A 19,135-nucleotide genomic window follows, 5' to 3' on the forward strand; every position below is an offset into this window, starting at 1 on the left:
CATAACATACAGAGCTGCGGAAAGATGAGATGAATGAAAAAAATATAATCTAAAAGTAAACATAATACAGGCAGTGTAAATGGTAACAAAACACACCATTTATACACTCCTCAGAGTTGAATGAACACTCAAGATTCTACTGTGCACCCGCTCACCCAGTGAGAAGGGCACTGTGGTGATGGTGCTGGAGTGTCAGAAAGTTGACACATGTGATGGGCTGGGATAGGGGATCATGTTACAGAGTGGTAAAGTGAGAATGCAAGCTATATTTAGCAAGATATGCTGCTGTCTGTGCCCATCTTGGGCCCAGTGTGTGTGTGTGTGTGTGTGTGCGTGCTCGTGTGCTCGTGTGCGCATGTATGTATGTATGTATGTATGTATGTATGTATGTATGTATGTATGTATGTGTGTATGTATGTATGTATGTGTATGTGATGAGAGAACATATTACTCCAGTTTTGGCATCACTGCACTGGCTTCCGGTTGTTTTTAGGATTGATTTTAAAATTATTTTACTTGTCTATAAAGCTCTCAATGGTCTCGCACCTTCCTACCTACATGACTGCCTGCCTAAATGTGTCCCAAACCGCCCCCTAAGGTCTTCCACTGCTGGCCTGCTCGCTTTGCCTAAAAAAATGGCAACTAAAAAATACGGGGAAGCAGCATTTTGCTTCTACGGGCCGTCGGCATGGAACAAGCTCCCATTGTACCTTCGTCAGGCAGCCTCTGTAGACATTTTTAAAGCTCAGCTCAAGACCCACTTCTACAACATTGCTTTTAATTGATCTTTTATTTTATTTTTATTTTTATTTTTATTATTATTTTATTTTTAATTTTTTGTTATTCATGTCCTCACTGTATTGCATTACTGCTTGTTTTTTGTCGTTGCCTTGCTGTATTGCATTACTGCTTGTTTTTTGTCGTTGCCTTGCTTTTATTTTATTCTCCATTGTTCTGTAAAGCACTTTGAGCTGCATTTCATGTCATGAAAGGTGCTATACAAATAAAGTTTTATTATTATTATTATTATTATTATTATGTGTATGTATTTATTATGTATTCTTCATGTTATATTATTATTGTATTTGTTGTTGTTGTAGCACAGTACGTTGTGGACCTTCTTGAACCCGTATGAGTGTAATGAAGGTGACTTGCTTTTGAACGCAGTATGCCTCACGTCCTAAACTTTGATTTAGCATGGTAGCATGTTTTGCATACACACTTTCATGGTTACTTTAATTAATTATTATTGGTTAAACCTAGTTATATTATATGTTGTACATGTGAACTGTAACTCCATACATGACGCAACTGTTTTAATCACACCTTGCAGTTGCAGGTGTGTGTGGTAAATTATCCAAGGCGCTTTACATAGATTGTGCATTCACCCATTTGCACACACATTCATACACCGATGACAGCGGAAACCATGCAAGGCACCAACCAGTATGTGTGTGTGTGTGTGTGTGTGTGTGTGTGTGTGTGTGTGTGTGTGTGTGTGTGTGTGTGTGTGTGTGTGTGTGTGTGTGTGTGTGTGTGTGTGCGTGTGCGTGTGCGTGTGTGTGTGTGTGTGAGATTTGCTCACCTGCCCCCTCATGCGCACATCGTCCCAGGCTCTCAGCTCTGGTACCCTGTGAGGGAAGCCCAGCCCCTTCTCAAATGGCTGGGTACCTCTGAAGTGCCCTCTGAGGATTTCCGAATGTCCCATGTCCCGCACTGGCTGAAGCAAAGCCTCTTGGGATACCCGGGACTGGTCTCCATCCATTGCATTGCATACTGATGACATCATGGTATCCATGGCCTGTCTGGGCTTGGGCTGGGAGCCCACCCAGGCCTGAGTAGGGTCAGTGACGGGGACCCAGCCAGGGCCAGTCTGCTCCTGCAGGTAGGACAGGAAGGAGCCCCCACTCCCACTTCCATTGCTACCATTAGATGACCTAGAAGGACAGAAGGGGACAGTGAGGAAATGGCAGAGGATTTGTTGGTGCACAGTACAATCCTCATTGCTCGCACTCCACCCAAAATCATGTTTTTAGAGTTTTTAGTGTGTTTTTTAAGCTTATCTAATACAGTATTAGCACTCTGCTTTTCTCTAAAGCATATATGGATTTTTACCTCCAAAATGAAGACTACCCTCTCTGTGAAAGCAGGTGTGGCACGCAACATGAAATTCAAAGGCATGCATACAGTGTGCCTGAAATTCCTTGCATAATTCATGGCTGTACTCAGCCTCTGATTGCCATATTCCCACATGACAGCAAGAGCAGGAAGCAGACTTGGTACTAGGAAGTAAATAGAAACACGTGAAAGAATCTAGTCGTGTGCGTGCGCGCGTGTTTTTGTGTGCGAGCGTGGCACGTTGTTGGCTGTGATTGTGTAAAAACTTTCTGTAGACTTTTCCTCCTATAGGCTCAGTTTGTTTGTTTAGTTGATTCCAGGGCCAGGCCCAGAATAACAAGCTATATTATTTCAACTGGTGAAGACGTTGTGGAAATGATGTAAATATCATCCCCATAGGGGCTGTGATCTGGCCGAGTCCTGAACGTCCTGAACGTTGAATGTCGGAGGATGTTATCATAACGTCATCATTTGGCTTGCTGGGTTAATATATCCTAGAATTGTTCAAGGTGCTAGGTGGGCTGACTGGGACACATAAGTTGGTAAGGCAATAGGGAGCCGGTGTTGGATTCCAGCGCTAGTTTGAAACCACCCCTCTAGTCCTTGGAAATGGCTCGTTCCTCCAACCTAGTAGGCGAGTGACATGGAGCTCTAACCACTCGGCTATCAGGTCGTGTAAATTGATAAATGAACACTGAGGATTTTACTGTGTATAAAACCTGAAATGTACGGTGTACATTACATTACATACTAATATTTCAGCTGACAAACACAACAATACACTTTCCACTGTGGAGTGTGGACTGCTTATTTTTCATACCCATCCTGGTGCAAAGTGTCAAAACACAAACAAATTCATACATTAGACCAACAAATATCAATTTGATATTAGTTAAAAACCACACCTCTCAAACCTCTCAAACCATTACAATGATGTAAAATTTCTATTTGCATTGATGAAATATATATATATTTATCTAATTAATGGCTCTTTATGTTTTTGACATTTACATTGTTTTAGTGTCAGGTTGGAATGTTTGTTCTACCAACATAGTCGGAATAATGGGATGTCGGAATTACAACCGGACCCCAACACGATTTAACTATAGTGATTTTTTTTGTCAGCTGTGTGAGCGCCTACCAGAGAGATTGTTGATATTTCAATATCCAGGTGAGAAGTAGATGCATGGGAGTCTGGCTCACCTGTCTCCATTTCGATCTGCTACACAGCTCAGACCAGGTGACTCGCTCAGCCGGGCGTACACCCTTTGTTGTCCTGCAACAAGAGAAAGCCCTTCTTCTGAGCCTGCCCCTCCGCCTCCTCCTCCTCCTCCTCCACCTCCTCCTCCAGCTCCACCTTGTGTTGTGTTAGTGAGTGCTGACGTCTCCGAACCCGCCTCTGACCCCTGACCATTGTTCAGCCCGTTTAGGTTGATCCCGGGGAGGGTGCCCCCGAGTGAGGCCGGCGTGGCAGTGCTGAGCGAGTCAACGCCCATCTCTGAATCATCCTCGGCCAGGTCCATGGAGCCCCCGCCCCCTCCGCTGGCCGCACTGGCCGCACTGGCCGGTCGGCCCAGGCTCCCGTACGGCAGCCCCAGCAGGCCTTCTGAGTCGTCAGCATTGCTGCACTCCAGTGAGGAGTCCTCCACGGCCACCAGGGAGGGGCTGTTGCCTGAGGGCCACACCTGCGCAGACATCTCCATGAGTGTGTCCTCCTCTGTGGTGGCAATGGGCGCACAGTCTAGGCTGGAGACCTCCTGCCAGTAGGGCTCGGCGCCCAGCGGGGAGGGCAGGCTGTACTGCATGGAGGCGGGCGAGAGTAGTTCTTCCGGCACCATTCCGTAACCTGGAGCGAGACAGAGAGAGGCACACTGACACGGGCCCCCCGCCTCGCTCCCCCACCTCACCCCCACAGCACCAGAACCCCATGGGTGGGGGGGGGAAGTGCCCCTGCCGTGGAGCAGGGCAACTTAGGGGAGGGGGCAGAGGGGAGCCCAGGGGATTAATGGGGAAAATGGGGAGTAAAAGGGGCAGGGGGACTTAGGGCAGGGGAGCAAGGGCAGCTTTTAGGGGGAAGGGGGAGAGGGGTGTGTCAAGCCAGATCTGCCAGCACTGACAGTGAGTGCAGCAGTGATAGCAGCAGCAGTCACAGCCAGGCTGACTGAGAGTGGCTGATGCTGCTCTGCTGACTGCAGGTAGAGGACCAGGGGTTACTGCCTCTGCCCCCATCCTGGGGCCGGGACACACACCTGTCCAGCAGGGAAAACACTTATTCACACGTACTCATGCCATACATACATCTTTCTCTCTCTCCGGATCTCTTTTGTCTCTCTTTCTCACTCACTCACACGCACGCATGCACGCATACAAGCATGTAGTAGATTATTATTATTATGTTTTACATATTGTAGTCAGGCTGGATTGCATGCATGCAGGCAAAGTCATTCTCTCTCCTGCGAGCATTATTTCATTCTCCTGTTATCTGTCACACAATTATAATTGCACAGTTTCACGGCACGCCCCCTCACTCATCCATACACGGAAATGTAAAAAAAAAAAAAAAAAAAACTATTCAAGAAAAACTATTTACATATATTTTTGGTGTTCACTGGATACAAATTCACTCACACACTATAACAACAATCTTATATTAGTGCCATCATTTTAGACAGTTTTAAAATATATATATATACAGGTATATAACTATATCTAACAGTGAGACTTCAAAAAGTTAATTAACAGACTCAGGTCACTCCACAACCATCTGTAATGCATTCAGAGACATCTCACACAGAAAACAAGGCACGGGTGCAGTTTTTTCATGGTGTTGCAACTGTATGTTGTTTGTTGGTAGACGTCAGATAAAAACTGCACAGTAGAGTTCTGTGAACTCTCCACTACGGAAAATGTTTTTTTCAGGAACCCTCATTTGAATGGCTTAGTAATTTAGATTTTCAATCCTATTATCCATTAACCACAAATGATCTATTTTGCATCCATTTTGTATCCAAGTGATACTGAGCACACAAACTGGAAGTAAATAAAAACAATATTTTGTGTAGTGATAAATGGCAAGGAAGCATTGTGACATGTCGGAGGGGACATACACGGAACAACGGATGAAGTTGTGAAGAATATAAAAGACAGAGGTCTGCAGCTATGTGGCCATTAATCTGACATGTGTGCATGGCATGTGGCAACATGTGGCGACGCGCGTGCGTGCATGCGTGCGAGAGAGAGAGAGAAAGAGATGTATTACTGTCAGTGAGTACTGCTGAGAGTGCAGAGGATATTAGTGTCACTGTAGCACCGTAGCTAACTATTAATATTACCTATATTATTCATATAGTATCCGGTTTAGTCATAACATGTCAAAAACCACACTTGACTCACAAAACACTAATATGACTACAGCATAATATGAAGCACAACACCAAAGCAAGTTTGTTTAAAGTACTGTAAAGTTGTATCTTAAAAATAAAGCTTTCTGATCAAATTTGTTCAGCCAGTTTGTTACAATGTTCCCTTGTTAGAATTGTTGGTTGAGCTGCAAAGTGGCTCAACGCAAGATTATTGTCGTCTGTCTGTCTGTCTGTCTGTCTGTCTGTCTGTGTGTAGACTTAAACAGTATGACACTGTGACTGCATATTTGACTATCAGAGGGTGCTGCAGCTCAAGTATGCACACCTTAATTTTGCCGTTTCACCCCTGCAAAGGCTTAGAAAGTTTTGAATATCTGTAAATGTGATTTAAAGCATTAAATGAAGTCAAAATCTCAAAATTAATTATAAATTCAACTGGAAGTTTGCCTAAGGTTGCTAAAACTTGGCTGCGTCGGTGTGAGCCTGACAGTTTATATTGCTGATGTAAATGTGATTAATGATATACATAGCTTGCGATGTTAGTTCAGGCAGAGAGAGGGTAACATGATTGTGCATTACTATGTGGGTGTATACAGTGTTCTGCATACGGCATACGGCATATACTGTGCTGACGTGGCAATCAGCTGACCAATTGGTTGGGGTTGTTATTGTTTGTTATCTCTCTGAAATTGTGCTGAGCAGGAAGAAAGATTTAGCAGAGCCTGAACGCCAAGATAAAATATTATATCCACACTTGTATTTTCATGATATAATACAATATTGGTTCAATCTAGTTATCTAGAGTTATCTGACTGAACTGTATTTGTGTGTTTAAAAAAAAAAAGTATGACAATTTTGAATTCATAATATGACTGATTTAAAATTCTATGTATTTGTGAATCTCTTCCTGTGAGTAGAAAGAAAAGACAGTGCATGACTGGAAAGGTGGAGTCATGCAGTCAGTGGTGGTGATTATACATGGATGTGATGACCTGACCCTCATGATACAAAGACAAACAAACACAGGGAAGAAATGCACCTGAAGCTCACAATACAGTGAAGAGACACACATAGCAATCACGCACGCACGCACGCACGCACGCACGCACGCACGCACGCACGCACGCACACACACACACACACACACAGAAAAAATAAATAACGGCACATGAACACAAACAAATACAGAAACACAGGACAATCTCCAAATTACAATTGAAATACACTTAAACACACTCACATGAGCAGACACAGACTGACTGCACACTCTAAACACATGTAGTAAGGGGGGACTAAACCATGGGTGGACACTATTCTGTTGGCTATGTACCTCAAAGACACAAAATACTTAGAAATGCACAGTCAGATGGATGTACAGTACATAGAATCAAAGGTGTACAAAACAGGTCACAACATTCATACGTACATGAACACAGTTCTCAAAAAAAGGTTTTCTGATAACCTTTTTTTATTATTATTTTACCCCCCCATAGAGGACAGAAATTTGAAGACGACGGAGGTGCCAGGCTGTAAGGTCATTCTCAGACATGCATGCCATGCAACAATAACAAGAAAGACTCTAGGTCATGCTTAAAATGCATCCAGACAACCTAGACGTCATCTCCCATAAGCCACTGTGCCTGCACTGCTGTTTGTCTCCATGGCAAACATGGGCGAAGGCAGGAAATGAGGCTAGGTTTCATCCAGCATGCAGACAGGCAAGAATGCAGGGGTAGAAGGGAATGGGAAAAGAGGAAGGATAGGACAGGAAGGGGTATAGTCAGAAAGACAGGTACAGAAAAGAGGGAACAGAGAAAAGAAGAGGACAGAGGCAGAGCGAGAGATTCAAAGGGGAGATGGACACAGACAGAAAGAGTGAGAGAGTGAGGGACACCTCCCCCTTCCCAGGGGGTGCTGAATACACAGTGTGTGAGGGGAATTGGTCACAGAGCAGACAATTAAAAAGTGGAGTTTTCAGGAGTAAAAAATAATAAGAAGAAAAAGGAATAAAAATGCAACAACTGGTTTAAAAAAAAAGAGGGCCATAGGTCAACATGAGGTCAGCATGAGGTCAGAGTTCGAAGAGGAGGATTGAGAAGGAGGAAGAGTAGGGCGGCTGGGCTGCAGATGACATGTCCAGAGAAACACACACAGAGAGAGAAGGATAGAAATTCACAGGGACCGGCACAGGGCTCCCAACAGGACATCATCAACCCTGACGAGACTCAAACTGCACCCCATGCAAACACAGGCAGACAGAGTTGAAATATTCCATTAAATCTGTAAGCTGTCCTGTTGTCTCTGTAACGATCTTATTCACTTATTACTTTGAAAACTGCCAACGCTTGTGAAGGAAACCCGGGAAATCTTAACCTGGAATTGCTTATACCGACAACAGTGAACTACTAGACTTAAGGAAGAGTCACTGAAAAAAACTGGTAATGAATAAAGATAAGAGATACAGATGGCTAGTCTGAATGGAACTGTAAAGCGGATTCTCCTACTCTAGATGATACTTAAAACTTGCTGCAGCTGAAACACACTGTTCCTCAGATGATACAAATGTGCACCTGCCATTTGATTCATAAACTTGGATAGTAAATCATAAACCACTTTGTAATCATGGTGTGATTAGCTGAAGATGCAGTTGACCAAATTTGCACGTGTGCCATTGTGCTCTTGCGTCATACTTTGGAGGGTGGCAGGTGTGTGGGACGAGTATGACACAAGAGCAGAAAAGGCCACCGTGTGGATGTGGTCAACTCACCAGCCTTGATGGAGGTATTGTCCGGTAAATGTGCGACCAAAGTTATGTCAAAGCAAAAGACCTTTGGGAGGCAGGTATAGACAACACAAATACGACAGGCAGCCAGACAGACGGACGGGTATCAGATTCACTGCAGCTGTGATCTGAATGTCTCCCTTTTGAACCTTTGTGCCTCATGGTCATGTCTCTATGCATCATTACATCACCAGGTATTGCTCCAGTTTGCACAGAGAGGACCTGGCACCTGTTGGAATGACCCACGGCCACACTGGACACGAGAGCAGAGAAGAGAGGCCAGTGCTCTCCAGTGAGGGTCAGTCCAGTGATGAAGGAGCTCACGCGGGTCCAGAGGTGAAACTGGAGTCAATCAGATGTATGTTATGCATGTGGTGAAGGAAACCATGAGGTAAAGGAGTAAAAGACTGAGTTCTGACAACTGGTGTGAGCGCCAGTTAGGGTACACTTAACGCTAAAGGCAGATTCATATCATGTATGGCAATGATTCATTTTATGAGTCATTTTATGAGTCATTCTACAGTCCATATAACATACTGAAATGTTTACCACATCAATTACCATATCAATTACTTTTCAAATAATTGATGAAAAACATATTCCTGTATTAAATAGTACTTAAAATGGTGCATTACAATAGTTATGACGTATAAAAGATAAAATGGACTTTGTGGTTTTAGTGGATGTTCAAAAAGAAGTATTTCATCTGACTGATTCTTTGACAGTGTCAAATCTGACCTGTCTTTACATCAGTAAGATCTTAGCCTCATTGACAACTTTAAAGGTTTTCTGTTTATTATTTCACTGTATTTGTCTCAAACAACCACCCAGTGAATAAACACATCATGGAAGTACAACAGAGGCATTTGTAGGAGTGTCCTGAGTCTCTCTCCAGGTTGAAGGGGTAAAAACCTGTAGATTTGTGTCAGTGTTTGTACAGAACTGTGTTTATGAAGAATACATAACAGGAGCAACAGGCAAAAAAAAGAGAGATAAATACAGAGCAAAACCATCCACGGTATGCATTTGGGGAGGCGGAACGTTTGTACTGGAAGGGTGGGACTCATACAAAGTGTATGCAAAAAAGGGCTGCATTTTGGGAGGACGGGGGCACTTACCATTGGTGATGCCGGGGGACAGGTGGTCTCTGTCATTGTGTCTGCGTCTGCTAGGCTCACGGCCTTGTCTCCCAACCTGAGGAGGCTGGCCCTCCAACATGCTGACTATATCCATACGGTCGATGCTCTTTAGAGCCACGTACAAGCTCTCCACTGTGATGAAGAAACATGGAGCCAGATGGAATAGAGAAAGAAGAGAGAAAGAGAGATGGTGAGAGAGGAGATGGAAGAGAGAGGGGGCCGGGGCAGACGTGGACAGAGGGGGGGGGGGGGGGGGGAGGCACGGCAAGACAAAGAAGCAGGGTCCGTACCAAAACTGAGAAAAAAGTTGGGGTATCCGAGGATAAATAGCAACACCATTAAGGGGACACAAAAAAAGACATCATGGACTTGTTAAAGTTATACATATGACTTTAACTTGATGATGATCAGGGAGGATATGGGAGGTCAAATGGAGTTTAGAACAATCTCACATCTCTTATACTGACTCTTTGCCCTCTTTCCTTCACGAGTAGCCCAGAGGTTGAGCAGCGTAGAGCTCTGCTCCAGCAGTGAGTTGGGATTCTCCACACGGATCTTGTTGATGTCATCAACGCTAAACTGAAGCTCTCGTGCCAACTCTGTTTAGACAGGGATACGGAAGGGTAAGGTTTAGCAAGAGAGGGAATTATACAAATAATTTTATATTTTGCAATATTCTGGACCATGTTTGGAAAACACACATGCACGCACGCACGCACGCACACACGCTCGCTCACTCACCAGCCCAGCTCAGCCCCAACTGTTCTGCAATCAAAGCCATTTTCAACTCTGTCCTTTCCATGGCACTCATTGATGCTGCAGAAACCAGACCACAACTGAGCTTCAACATTGTGAGACAATACAATCAAAGTAGTGATTTTCACTGCATGAGGCACATAGGATCTTAAATGCTGTAGTGCTGCTCTGGACAGATGTGTATATGCAGTAGTAAGATTAGAAACGTGCAACTTTAAAGGAAAAACAAAACAGGCATTGTACTTATTGTCATCTAGCTATAGATGACATCATAAGCAAATAAGCATGTGCATTTTCAGTTGGGAGAGTCTCATACCCATAGCAGGCTCATTCAGGGCACTGTATCTTTCCCTTAGGGCAAGCGGTGTCAGAGTTCGCCTCCTGTCTTCACTCCCTACAATCTGCCAAACACAAGCAAGCACTGAAATCTGTCTCCTCAAGGAACACGAGATGCAACATCATCATGTGTTTGACTAGGTCGGTACCTTGATACACGGAGGCATGGTGATGTTGAGGTTACAAAGATACCTTACCTTCATACACGGAGGCATGGTGATGTTGAGGTTACAAAGATACCTTACCTTGATACACGGTGGCATGGTGATGTTGAGGTTACAGAGCACATGTTGACTGTCTTCATACTTGGTGGACTTGCGCAGGAAAGACAGGAATCCAGTCGGATCCTTACTGCTGTCTCTCACCTTAATTTGACAAACAAACAGCAGAAGCATGCTCGAGACATACAGTACACACACTCATCAGGGGTGGGTGCTGGGCATTATTAAGCCTCAGACACAGGGGGAATTAGTTGTGAGGTCTAATGTGAACAACACCTTGACAGAGACAGGGAGCCGGTTATCTTTGAAAGCCTGGAAGCTGAAGCAGCGAGGCTGCTGGGTGGCCTTCCTCACCGGCACAAGGTTCCCCGAACATTCCAGGTGAAGTGGCATACCCTCCATCACCTGTAGAGGGCGATACTGGCATCAACCAATGTGGAGGACACGGACAGCACAAAATGGCTCCGGCAGGAAGCAATAGTGTGAGAAACATTCACGATTCCGAATCTAAACTAAATAAATAATAACATTAGGTGTCCTTATCACTGATGTCCACAGCAATGGACATCAGTGACATCGATCTTCTTAGGTGTTGGTTTGAACAGGAAATTGTATAAAGATGAAGCTATATACAGTGGGAATTGAGCAGCACTACAAGGGGTCACATGGCTTGTTGCATGGGCACCATGGGAAACAGTTGGCGAAGAAGGAGAGAGTTTCCCTGGCAAATGTTTCTCAGCTGTTCTAGGATTTCAACTTGCAGCCTTTCCATCACAACCACTTCTCTGTAATGTCTATCCTTCTGTCACTCCATATTGTGTTCCTTTTCAGCCAGTGCAGCTGACTAAGCTAAAAGAAAAAAAAAACATACATTGCTGCCTATAGGCCTAGTTTCTTTACAGACATCAGGATTAGAATTGAGGATTGGTCTGTAAACCCATTCAGTGCAGCTGGATGCTTTCATTTCAATTTAGTGCTGGGCAATGTACTGAAAATATATTGAAACCGATATTTTGAATATTGCCATTTCATTTTCTCATATATCAATGAATTGACACAATACAATTCGTAGATTTTTCATCATCGACAAAATAGATCATTCTGATTAACCACTTTGTTTTATACTTGGTTCGTAACTACACTGTATTTCTGCCTGCCTACTGACCTCTATGTCTCTGCTTCGAGCCACCTCTGTGAAGTTCTCATGTTGTTCCAGGGTTTTGTCCATCTTGTCATCGGTCATGCAATAGCAGCGTAGGCGGCCCTCTCGGACCTCATTCATCTTAGCAAACACCACAAACTTGGCCATGTAGGGTACAGCCGACAGCTCCCTGTAGAGCAGGTCAGCAAAAGAAACCGCCTCGGCTGTTCGCGGACAGTCTGCCAGCCAGAATCTGAGAGGGAATAACAATACGTGTTTTAACCATCACACATAAAACTACATTTTGAGTTTGTTTTTGAACTTGTCAGGAAATAGCTATATCCTAGCTGCTGTTTGGGAAATGTCAAACGCTTGGTAATACACCTAAATAAATATATAGATATAAGACAGGTGTACTGTAGGTCCTTTGACCTACCTTGCTGACACATTGGTTGTGAAACTGGCACAGTCATTGGCATACATGAGCTTTGTGGTTCCAGTGATGTCCTCCCATTGGGCTGGAGCTGTGCCACCTGTGGCGCAAGCAGGAGGGACATATTGGTTAACCACCTAAGCCTGACACCGTTGTATGCCGAAAATAGGTGATCTACAAGCTCACAACGCATCGCCATACGACACGTTGTGAACTTGTAGATCTGCTATTTTCGCCGCACGACACTGTCGTAAGACGAGTATAAATTAAGCATATTGTTGCTGTCGGGCAGAAACTTCGTCATACTGCAGTGTCACGCGAAATTAGCTAAATCTACAGGCTCACGTGTGAGCTTGTAGATTGGCTATTTTTTGCTATTTTATGTTGGGGTTATTTAAGTGAAAGTGAAAGTGGTTAAGTATAAAGTTCTATAAGAACCAGAGATTTGTGACTAAATAATAACTACATTGGATCCAGTGAAACACAGATAATTTTTTCCATTTCCTGAAAAGTAACGGTTTTGGATGTACAAGGTTTCTGTCCGACAGAGACGATATATAGGCCTAAGCGATTTTTGCGTGACATGCCCAAAATAGGGACACATGGAAATCCGTTATTTCCGGTGAGAGGTTGCGCTTGATTTATCGAGCATGCTTTTTATGCCGACATGTCCTGGAATGAAAGACAAGTGTATTTTCTTTTGCAAACTGACAAGTTTCACGATAGTAAAGCGATTCTTTTGATACATAAACCTTCACTCTCAGGAAAGAAAAAGGGAATCAATTGTCATATGCGTGTGTTGCAAAAGAGTTGGAGGTGTTTCTTGTATGGATTCGGCTCCTTTTCATGGCTTGTGAACTTGAAAAACACTGTAGGACAGAAAAATATATCTACCGTGTATTTAACATTATATACTCACAACCGCAACGCTAATACCTGTGTCGTTTGCACTTCCAAGACAATGGCGGATTTGTACAGGCCACCAAACTTGTATGTGTGTCTCAAAGAATTACACTGTTGAGTTAATCAGATCCCTCTTTTTACACACAGCCCCGGTGCACAGTACCTATGACGGAGCAAAGCAAACGTAGACTGGTTGTGTCCCCCTCCCCAGAGTCTCGGGGGCTCTCCTTCCAGGATGGAGGTAGGGGGATGCGAAGGCCGATGGGCCGGTGAAACTTGCGTCGTCTGGGCTCAACCGTCACCACAGGGCTAAAGTTTGCCTGGTTACCCAGCAACTTGGCAACCAGCTCATCCGGAACTGGCTGAGCCTGAGGGCAGAAGACATTTTGGGGAAGGGAGTGCATGACATAGGCACCATCATGATGATGATGATGTGGCGGTGGTGGTGAAGATTAAAGGTAGAAGAGAGACAGGCCAAGGGATAGAATGTTGACAGACACAAAGTTTGGTAAAGAAGTGAGAACAGGAGATGGTGGGATGTGTATGTCCCATCGGACATACACAACGGAAGAGTAAAAAAAGATGGAGAAAGGACAACCAAATGGGAGAGAAAGAGTTCCATAGTGAATAGAATGTGCTATACAATCTATCTAAAAGATAATTTCAACACAAATGTCTTTTTTTTTTAGATGTGTTTATTGTAAATGTAACAAAAAGTGTTATAATTCTATTACAAAACAAGCAGACACAATAAACATGTTAATGTAATAAAAGTTGTATAAGCACATCTAATGTAGAACATAGATAAAATAATACAATATAATGTAACAGGACAGGGGAAAGCCATGAGGGAATAAAGATAATTATAACCATATCTATTTATCTTTATTTACATTCAGTTTAACTGTCACTGTATTTAGCTTTGAAAGTTGAGAGCATAGTACTATATGTATGCAATCAATGCGCCATGCATGGAATTATAAAGCTATAAATAGCTTATAAAGCTTATAAAGCTATAAATAGAGCTATGTCTACATTCAACTGAAAGACAGCTGTTGAAATAATATAATATATAATAATATAATATTTATAAATATATATTTAAATATAACACTGAAGGTCCATTTATATTTATCCTGTGCTCCCCATTCAAGTGACGTTTACATATATTTTATGCCCTTAAAATGTATTGCATATGATTATGAGGTTGTACACTTTCATCAAAACAATATTTGTTCACAAGATTTTGTTTTATTGCGACGGTAGGTCAAAACCTGCAAAACAAGTCCGTCCGTCATTCAGGTCACTCCTCCATATATGGTTGTCAGTCCATTACGTCTCGTGACATCACGCGCCTCCATATATGGTTGTCAGTCCATTACGCCTCGTGACATCATGCCTCGTGACACGTCACACCACCATATATGGCCGTCAGTCTATCACACCTTGTGACACGCTCCATATATATCCATCTAGATATATGAAGATCACGACAATGACTTTATCAAACCCTGGATAGCCATACATGGAGAAGACTGGATCATCACCTAGATCTGCATACGGTATATGGAGCCGGCCAGCAATTCTACGTCTGACCTCAAACCTGACCTCAAACCTTTAGATCTCCATATATGGAGCTGATCACAGAACACAATCACTGAACACAATCTATATGTTGATCCTTTCCCACCCGTCCTTCCTCTTCGATCATTTGACCTGTCCATTCCCTCTAGCCAGGCCCTCCCCAAAGTTATTAGTGCAGCCGCGCTAACCTGGGCCCTCATCAAACCCTGCCAACGTTAGATCTCCATATGGAGCTGACCTGTTCTGACATTCCATATGTTGATCTGACCTCATAAAACCCTGTAGACTCAAGACACGATCCATATGGCCAGACCTCATCAAACCCTGTACAGTGCACTGCCCCCGCTGCCACCCTTAGATCTCCATATATGGAGCTGACCTGTTCTGACATTCCACGTTGATCGGACCCCCATGCCAAAGCGCCAGAGCTCGCCCAGCAGTCTGCCCGCCCAGGCGGATGCATGCACGCGACCTCACCCTTTAGGGCGTCTTACTGGTATCTATAGATGAAATGATTACTGTTTTATTTGTGATCCAAGAATATTTCTCAAGAAATGCTGAATAAGGTAATTATGGAAAAGGATAATGTAGCTACAGCTTGATTTGTATGGTAAATCATATTCCATTTAGCACAATTCAATCCTATAGGCCCACAGCTGTAATGAATGTTCCATGGTGATTTAGGTGTTCACTATTCCAAGGGCAGATAACTACATAACCATTTTATAGAACAAAGGAATACATCTGATAATATATTAATTTATATACTAGATATTTTATATTGTAGTTAACCAAATTTGAATATCACATTATCATATTTTCTTTTCCCAAATAGTCAACTAATCTATGCTATCAAGTAGACCATAAAATGAGAATAAGATAGTGTAATAAAGAAATTGATTGGTGTTTACCCAGCATTCAAAAACATAACTTTTCAAATTATCATATGCAACAAAGAGAAGCATTTCCGATTGGATTCTCTTGTAATTAGAAAAAAATACGTTTTACATGATATATGATTCGGTCATATCATTATTCAATTACTAAACTTGAATTGAATTAATTGTCTGTTCAATTCATAATTTCACCCTTAGTTGGATCCTTGATTCTATGATTCTTATTGGTTTAGCCAGCTTACAAAATCGAGTTGGGATATTTGCCCTGGTAAGTTACCTAAGTTCATTATTAAGTGCCTTTACTGTATCAGTTTTGTGGGATAATGTGGAAATGGTCATTATCTCAACATAACTGCAGGCAAATGAAGCCTTATAATTCCATATGTCCAGTCCACCAATTATCCTGGGAAATTATAAAACATGCTTAAACTGAAAAACATGATAAAAAATTTTTTTCACTGAATCAGAAAAAAAGATATCGGAAAGTAATTAATTAAAGGTATATTCAGTGATTTCACTCAAAAAACCTTAGGTTTCGTTTTTGGCTGTGGGACCCAGCCTTTCGTCCAATCAGGATAGAGAGTCAAAAACGAAACCTAAGGTTTTTTGACCCCCAGGGGTTAACTGGGGACAGGGAGGAACTCCTTATATGGCCAGCACACTCTATAGTAGGGAGGATTATCACAACAAAACAAAAAAATAAGTGATATTTGAATTAAGTGAAATCACTGAATATACCTTTAAAAATAGATATTTGTAACACCAAAACATGTGAAAATGGTGTCGGATGAACACAAAACATTATGTGAAATACAAAACAAAAAGGTCCAGAAAACAATTCTTAAAAATGCAAAGAAAAAATAAAATAAAATAAAATAAATCCTAACGCAACCTGTTCTGATAAGCTGCCCACAGCTCAACTTAAAGATGGAGTGCTACAATTTTTGTATTTTTCCAGTTTTTCATGTGTCTATAAGGTGACAGTAGGCCTACTTCATTAGACTTAACTTTGTATTTAGGGTTTCTTCCTGGAGGCTGATAACCTGACGCTGCCAGATCCAAGAAGCTTGCTACACAAATTTGTTTCACAGCTTATTCGATGACGGGGCTGTTCCTTTTTTTCAAGATACTTGGTAGATGATTGGATGGGACCGTCTGTCTATCACCGCGTGGGCGTGCAAACACAACCAATCATATTGACGTGTCTATATAGCTTCACATCCGGTTTCGCACATATCCCGCCCTTAGCTCACGCTGATTGGTTCGAACCACGGAGCGGTTCGGTGTTAGCTCAACTCCCTGAGAGATCCCAGATGGTTGCTGTGTTGGGGAACATGGTTACCCAATACCGCCCCATCTGGCAGAGTCAGGTTAGGAGGCTGAACCCTTGACAGTCAAACGGGCCAATGAAATAAACAGTAATATAGTGACATCACATTATAAGCCCCTCCCCTAACCCCTCCCCCTTTATCATACAACTACAGCTGTGGGTGCGGCTTCAGTTCAGGTGGATCACCACCCATCAGGCAAACCAGGCATACTTAATGAACTGGTGGGCGTGCCCACATAAAAACAACATTTTAACAAATACTGTACACTTTTTTGAAAAAATTATACCTCCTCTTATAACAATAAGACCTGATGATCATGTTTTAGGGTGGAAAAAAATCACGGCACTCCATCTTTAAGTACACCGAACATGTTTTCAGGTATTAAGGATTCTTCCTTCTCCTTCCTCCTCCTCATCCTCCCATCTCACCTGCAGTCCCAGGCGGACGCGTTTGGTGACCGCTGTCTCAGGAAAAGAGGCCTCCACCATGGGCACCAGCTTGCTCGTCAGCGAGCCTCCCTCCGGTCCGATCAGGTCACTCTCCTGCTGGACACGTGACACGACCGCAAAGTACAGCGGGAAGTCGGTGGAGATGATGCGACGGATACGTTTCTTCCCAAGCTCCACCTGACTCTCCAGTTCTGAAAGGTTAGAAATCTCATCAGGGTGATGTAAGATATAAGAGCAAAATGGTCACTGTCTCAATGAGGTCAGTTGTAGTGTCAGAAAATGTCAGACAAATGTGTCACAATACATTCGTCTCCTTACCCTCATCCATTCCATTGAGGATGGTCTCTAGCACATCGTCACCATAGCGATTACGGTGTTCCTTCCAGACGGAGCCGTTCTCACTCCTCAGCACCACTAGCTCGCGGTCTCCACGACCCAGAGCAGCGAAGTGCGGGATCTCAACGATGACCGGTCTGATGCACGGACACACAGGTTGTGCATGAGCATGAGCATGTGAAAGAATGGTTTTCATTATGCTATTTGCACCTCAACAGAGGATTGGGAGTTTAAACAATATTCTCACCCCAGGAACTGCATGCTGGCTGGTCCCAAGGAGATGATTCTGCTGGCCAGTCCTTCTCCTTCAACAAGTGGGGGTGGGGTGGTCAATTTCTGGGGCTTGACCAGGCGGCAGGTGATGCGGGTGGGGGCGGCACACGTTCGCGGAGGTATAATGACACGGAGCCCGTTGTGTCTGCTGCCTCTCATGGAGCCACCACGAGCATCTACCATGAAACTGACCAGGAACCTAGAACAGGCCAAGCTCATGCTCATACAAAGCTCATCACAAACAAGCTTTAACCAATGAACCACCAAAAATGACAAAAGTCTCCCAAAATCTACAAGCTGACAATGTGTCACAGCGCGAATCACTGAGTTCATAGATCTGTTCATTTCTTGTGTGCAATTCTTCAATCATGTCGTACCTATATGGCCAAAAGTGGGCCGCTAGGGTGAATGTGGTTAAGAAATGGATGGGCTGCATATTTACTGTTCTGACCCTGTGTGTATGGGGCTGGCCACCGGGCTGACATTATCCGATGTCTCTGTTGCTGGGCTGCTGGGGATCAAGGAGTCATCATCATATTCCTTTGGTAGTGGAAGTGGAGTGTGTTGCTAAGAGAGACGGAAAGAAGGTCTTGTTGTTTATGGCAATGGCCAATGTAAAAACCTAAGCAACATTTTAGGTTGTTTGCTGTTGTTGCCCCAAAAGTGATATATTTAAAACAAAATCTAATTATTATACCTTTATCATACATTTGTTGGACAAATTTTGTAAAGCATTTCAGGTTATCAATAAGCATTGAAGACAAAAGCCACTACATTTGGAACCTTATTGTTTTTGAGGCAGACCGCACTAATAAAGATAATTGTATCATGTAAAATACGTTGAAGTATACCGTAGTTGTTTTTATATATCTACAAAAACCGTATACAAATAATAATATATTGATACGCAACCCATATGGATGCAATTTCTACAAGCGCCACAATGTGTCACATTGCGTTGCGATGTGACACGTTGTGATGCGTTATTACTTATGAGCTTGTATAGGCAATTTTAACTCTTTTTGATAAAGGGCTAGTTTGGGTCCCTGGCAGACACCAAATGTATCGGTTGGTT

General features: G+C 43.1%; 1 protein-coding gene across 19 annotated transcripts in view; it reads right to left on the minus strand.

Annotated features, from left to right (window-relative positions):
* Positions 1 to 19,135, minus strand: part of ank1a (ankyrin 1, erythrocytic a) — a 76,781-nt gene that overhangs the window by 11,377 nt on the left and 46,269 nt on the right. For 13 of the 19 annotated variants that reach the window (XM_083784208.1, XM_083784201.1, XM_083784194.1 and 10 more), the window contains 15 exons: positions 18,503 to 18,627; positions 18,035 to 18,259; positions 17,770 to 17,924; positions 17,431 to 17,642; positions 13,355 to 13,559; positions 12,292 to 12,388; positions 11,880 to 12,108; positions 10,991 to 11,119; positions 10,739 to 10,858; positions 10,474 to 10,558; positions 10,143 to 10,217; positions 9,869 to 10,000; positions 9,381 to 9,533; positions 3,322 to 3,964; positions 1,586 to 1,937 (listed from right to left, as the gene is read on the minus strand). In XM_083784208.1, the coding sequence (XP_083640334.1) occupies positions 1,586 to 1,937; positions 3,322 to 3,964; positions 9,381 to 9,533; positions 9,869 to 10,000; positions 10,143 to 10,217; positions 10,474 to 10,558; positions 10,739 to 10,858; positions 10,991 to 11,119; positions 11,880 to 12,108; positions 12,292 to 12,388; positions 13,355 to 13,559; positions 17,431 to 17,642; positions 17,770 to 17,924; positions 18,035 to 18,259; positions 18,503 to 18,627 (2,937 nt within the window). The other 6 variants (XM_083784200.1, XM_083784203.1, XM_083784202.1 and 3 more) reach the window with 4 other exon arrangements.

Source organism: Protomyctophum parallelum (assembly GCF_964188405.1).
Source record: "Protomyctophum parallelum genome assembly, chromosome: 15".
In the NCBI taxonomy this organism is placed as follows: domain Eukaryota; kingdom Metazoa; phylum Chordata; class Actinopteri; order Myctophiformes; family Myctophidae; genus Protomyctophum; species Protomyctophum parallelum.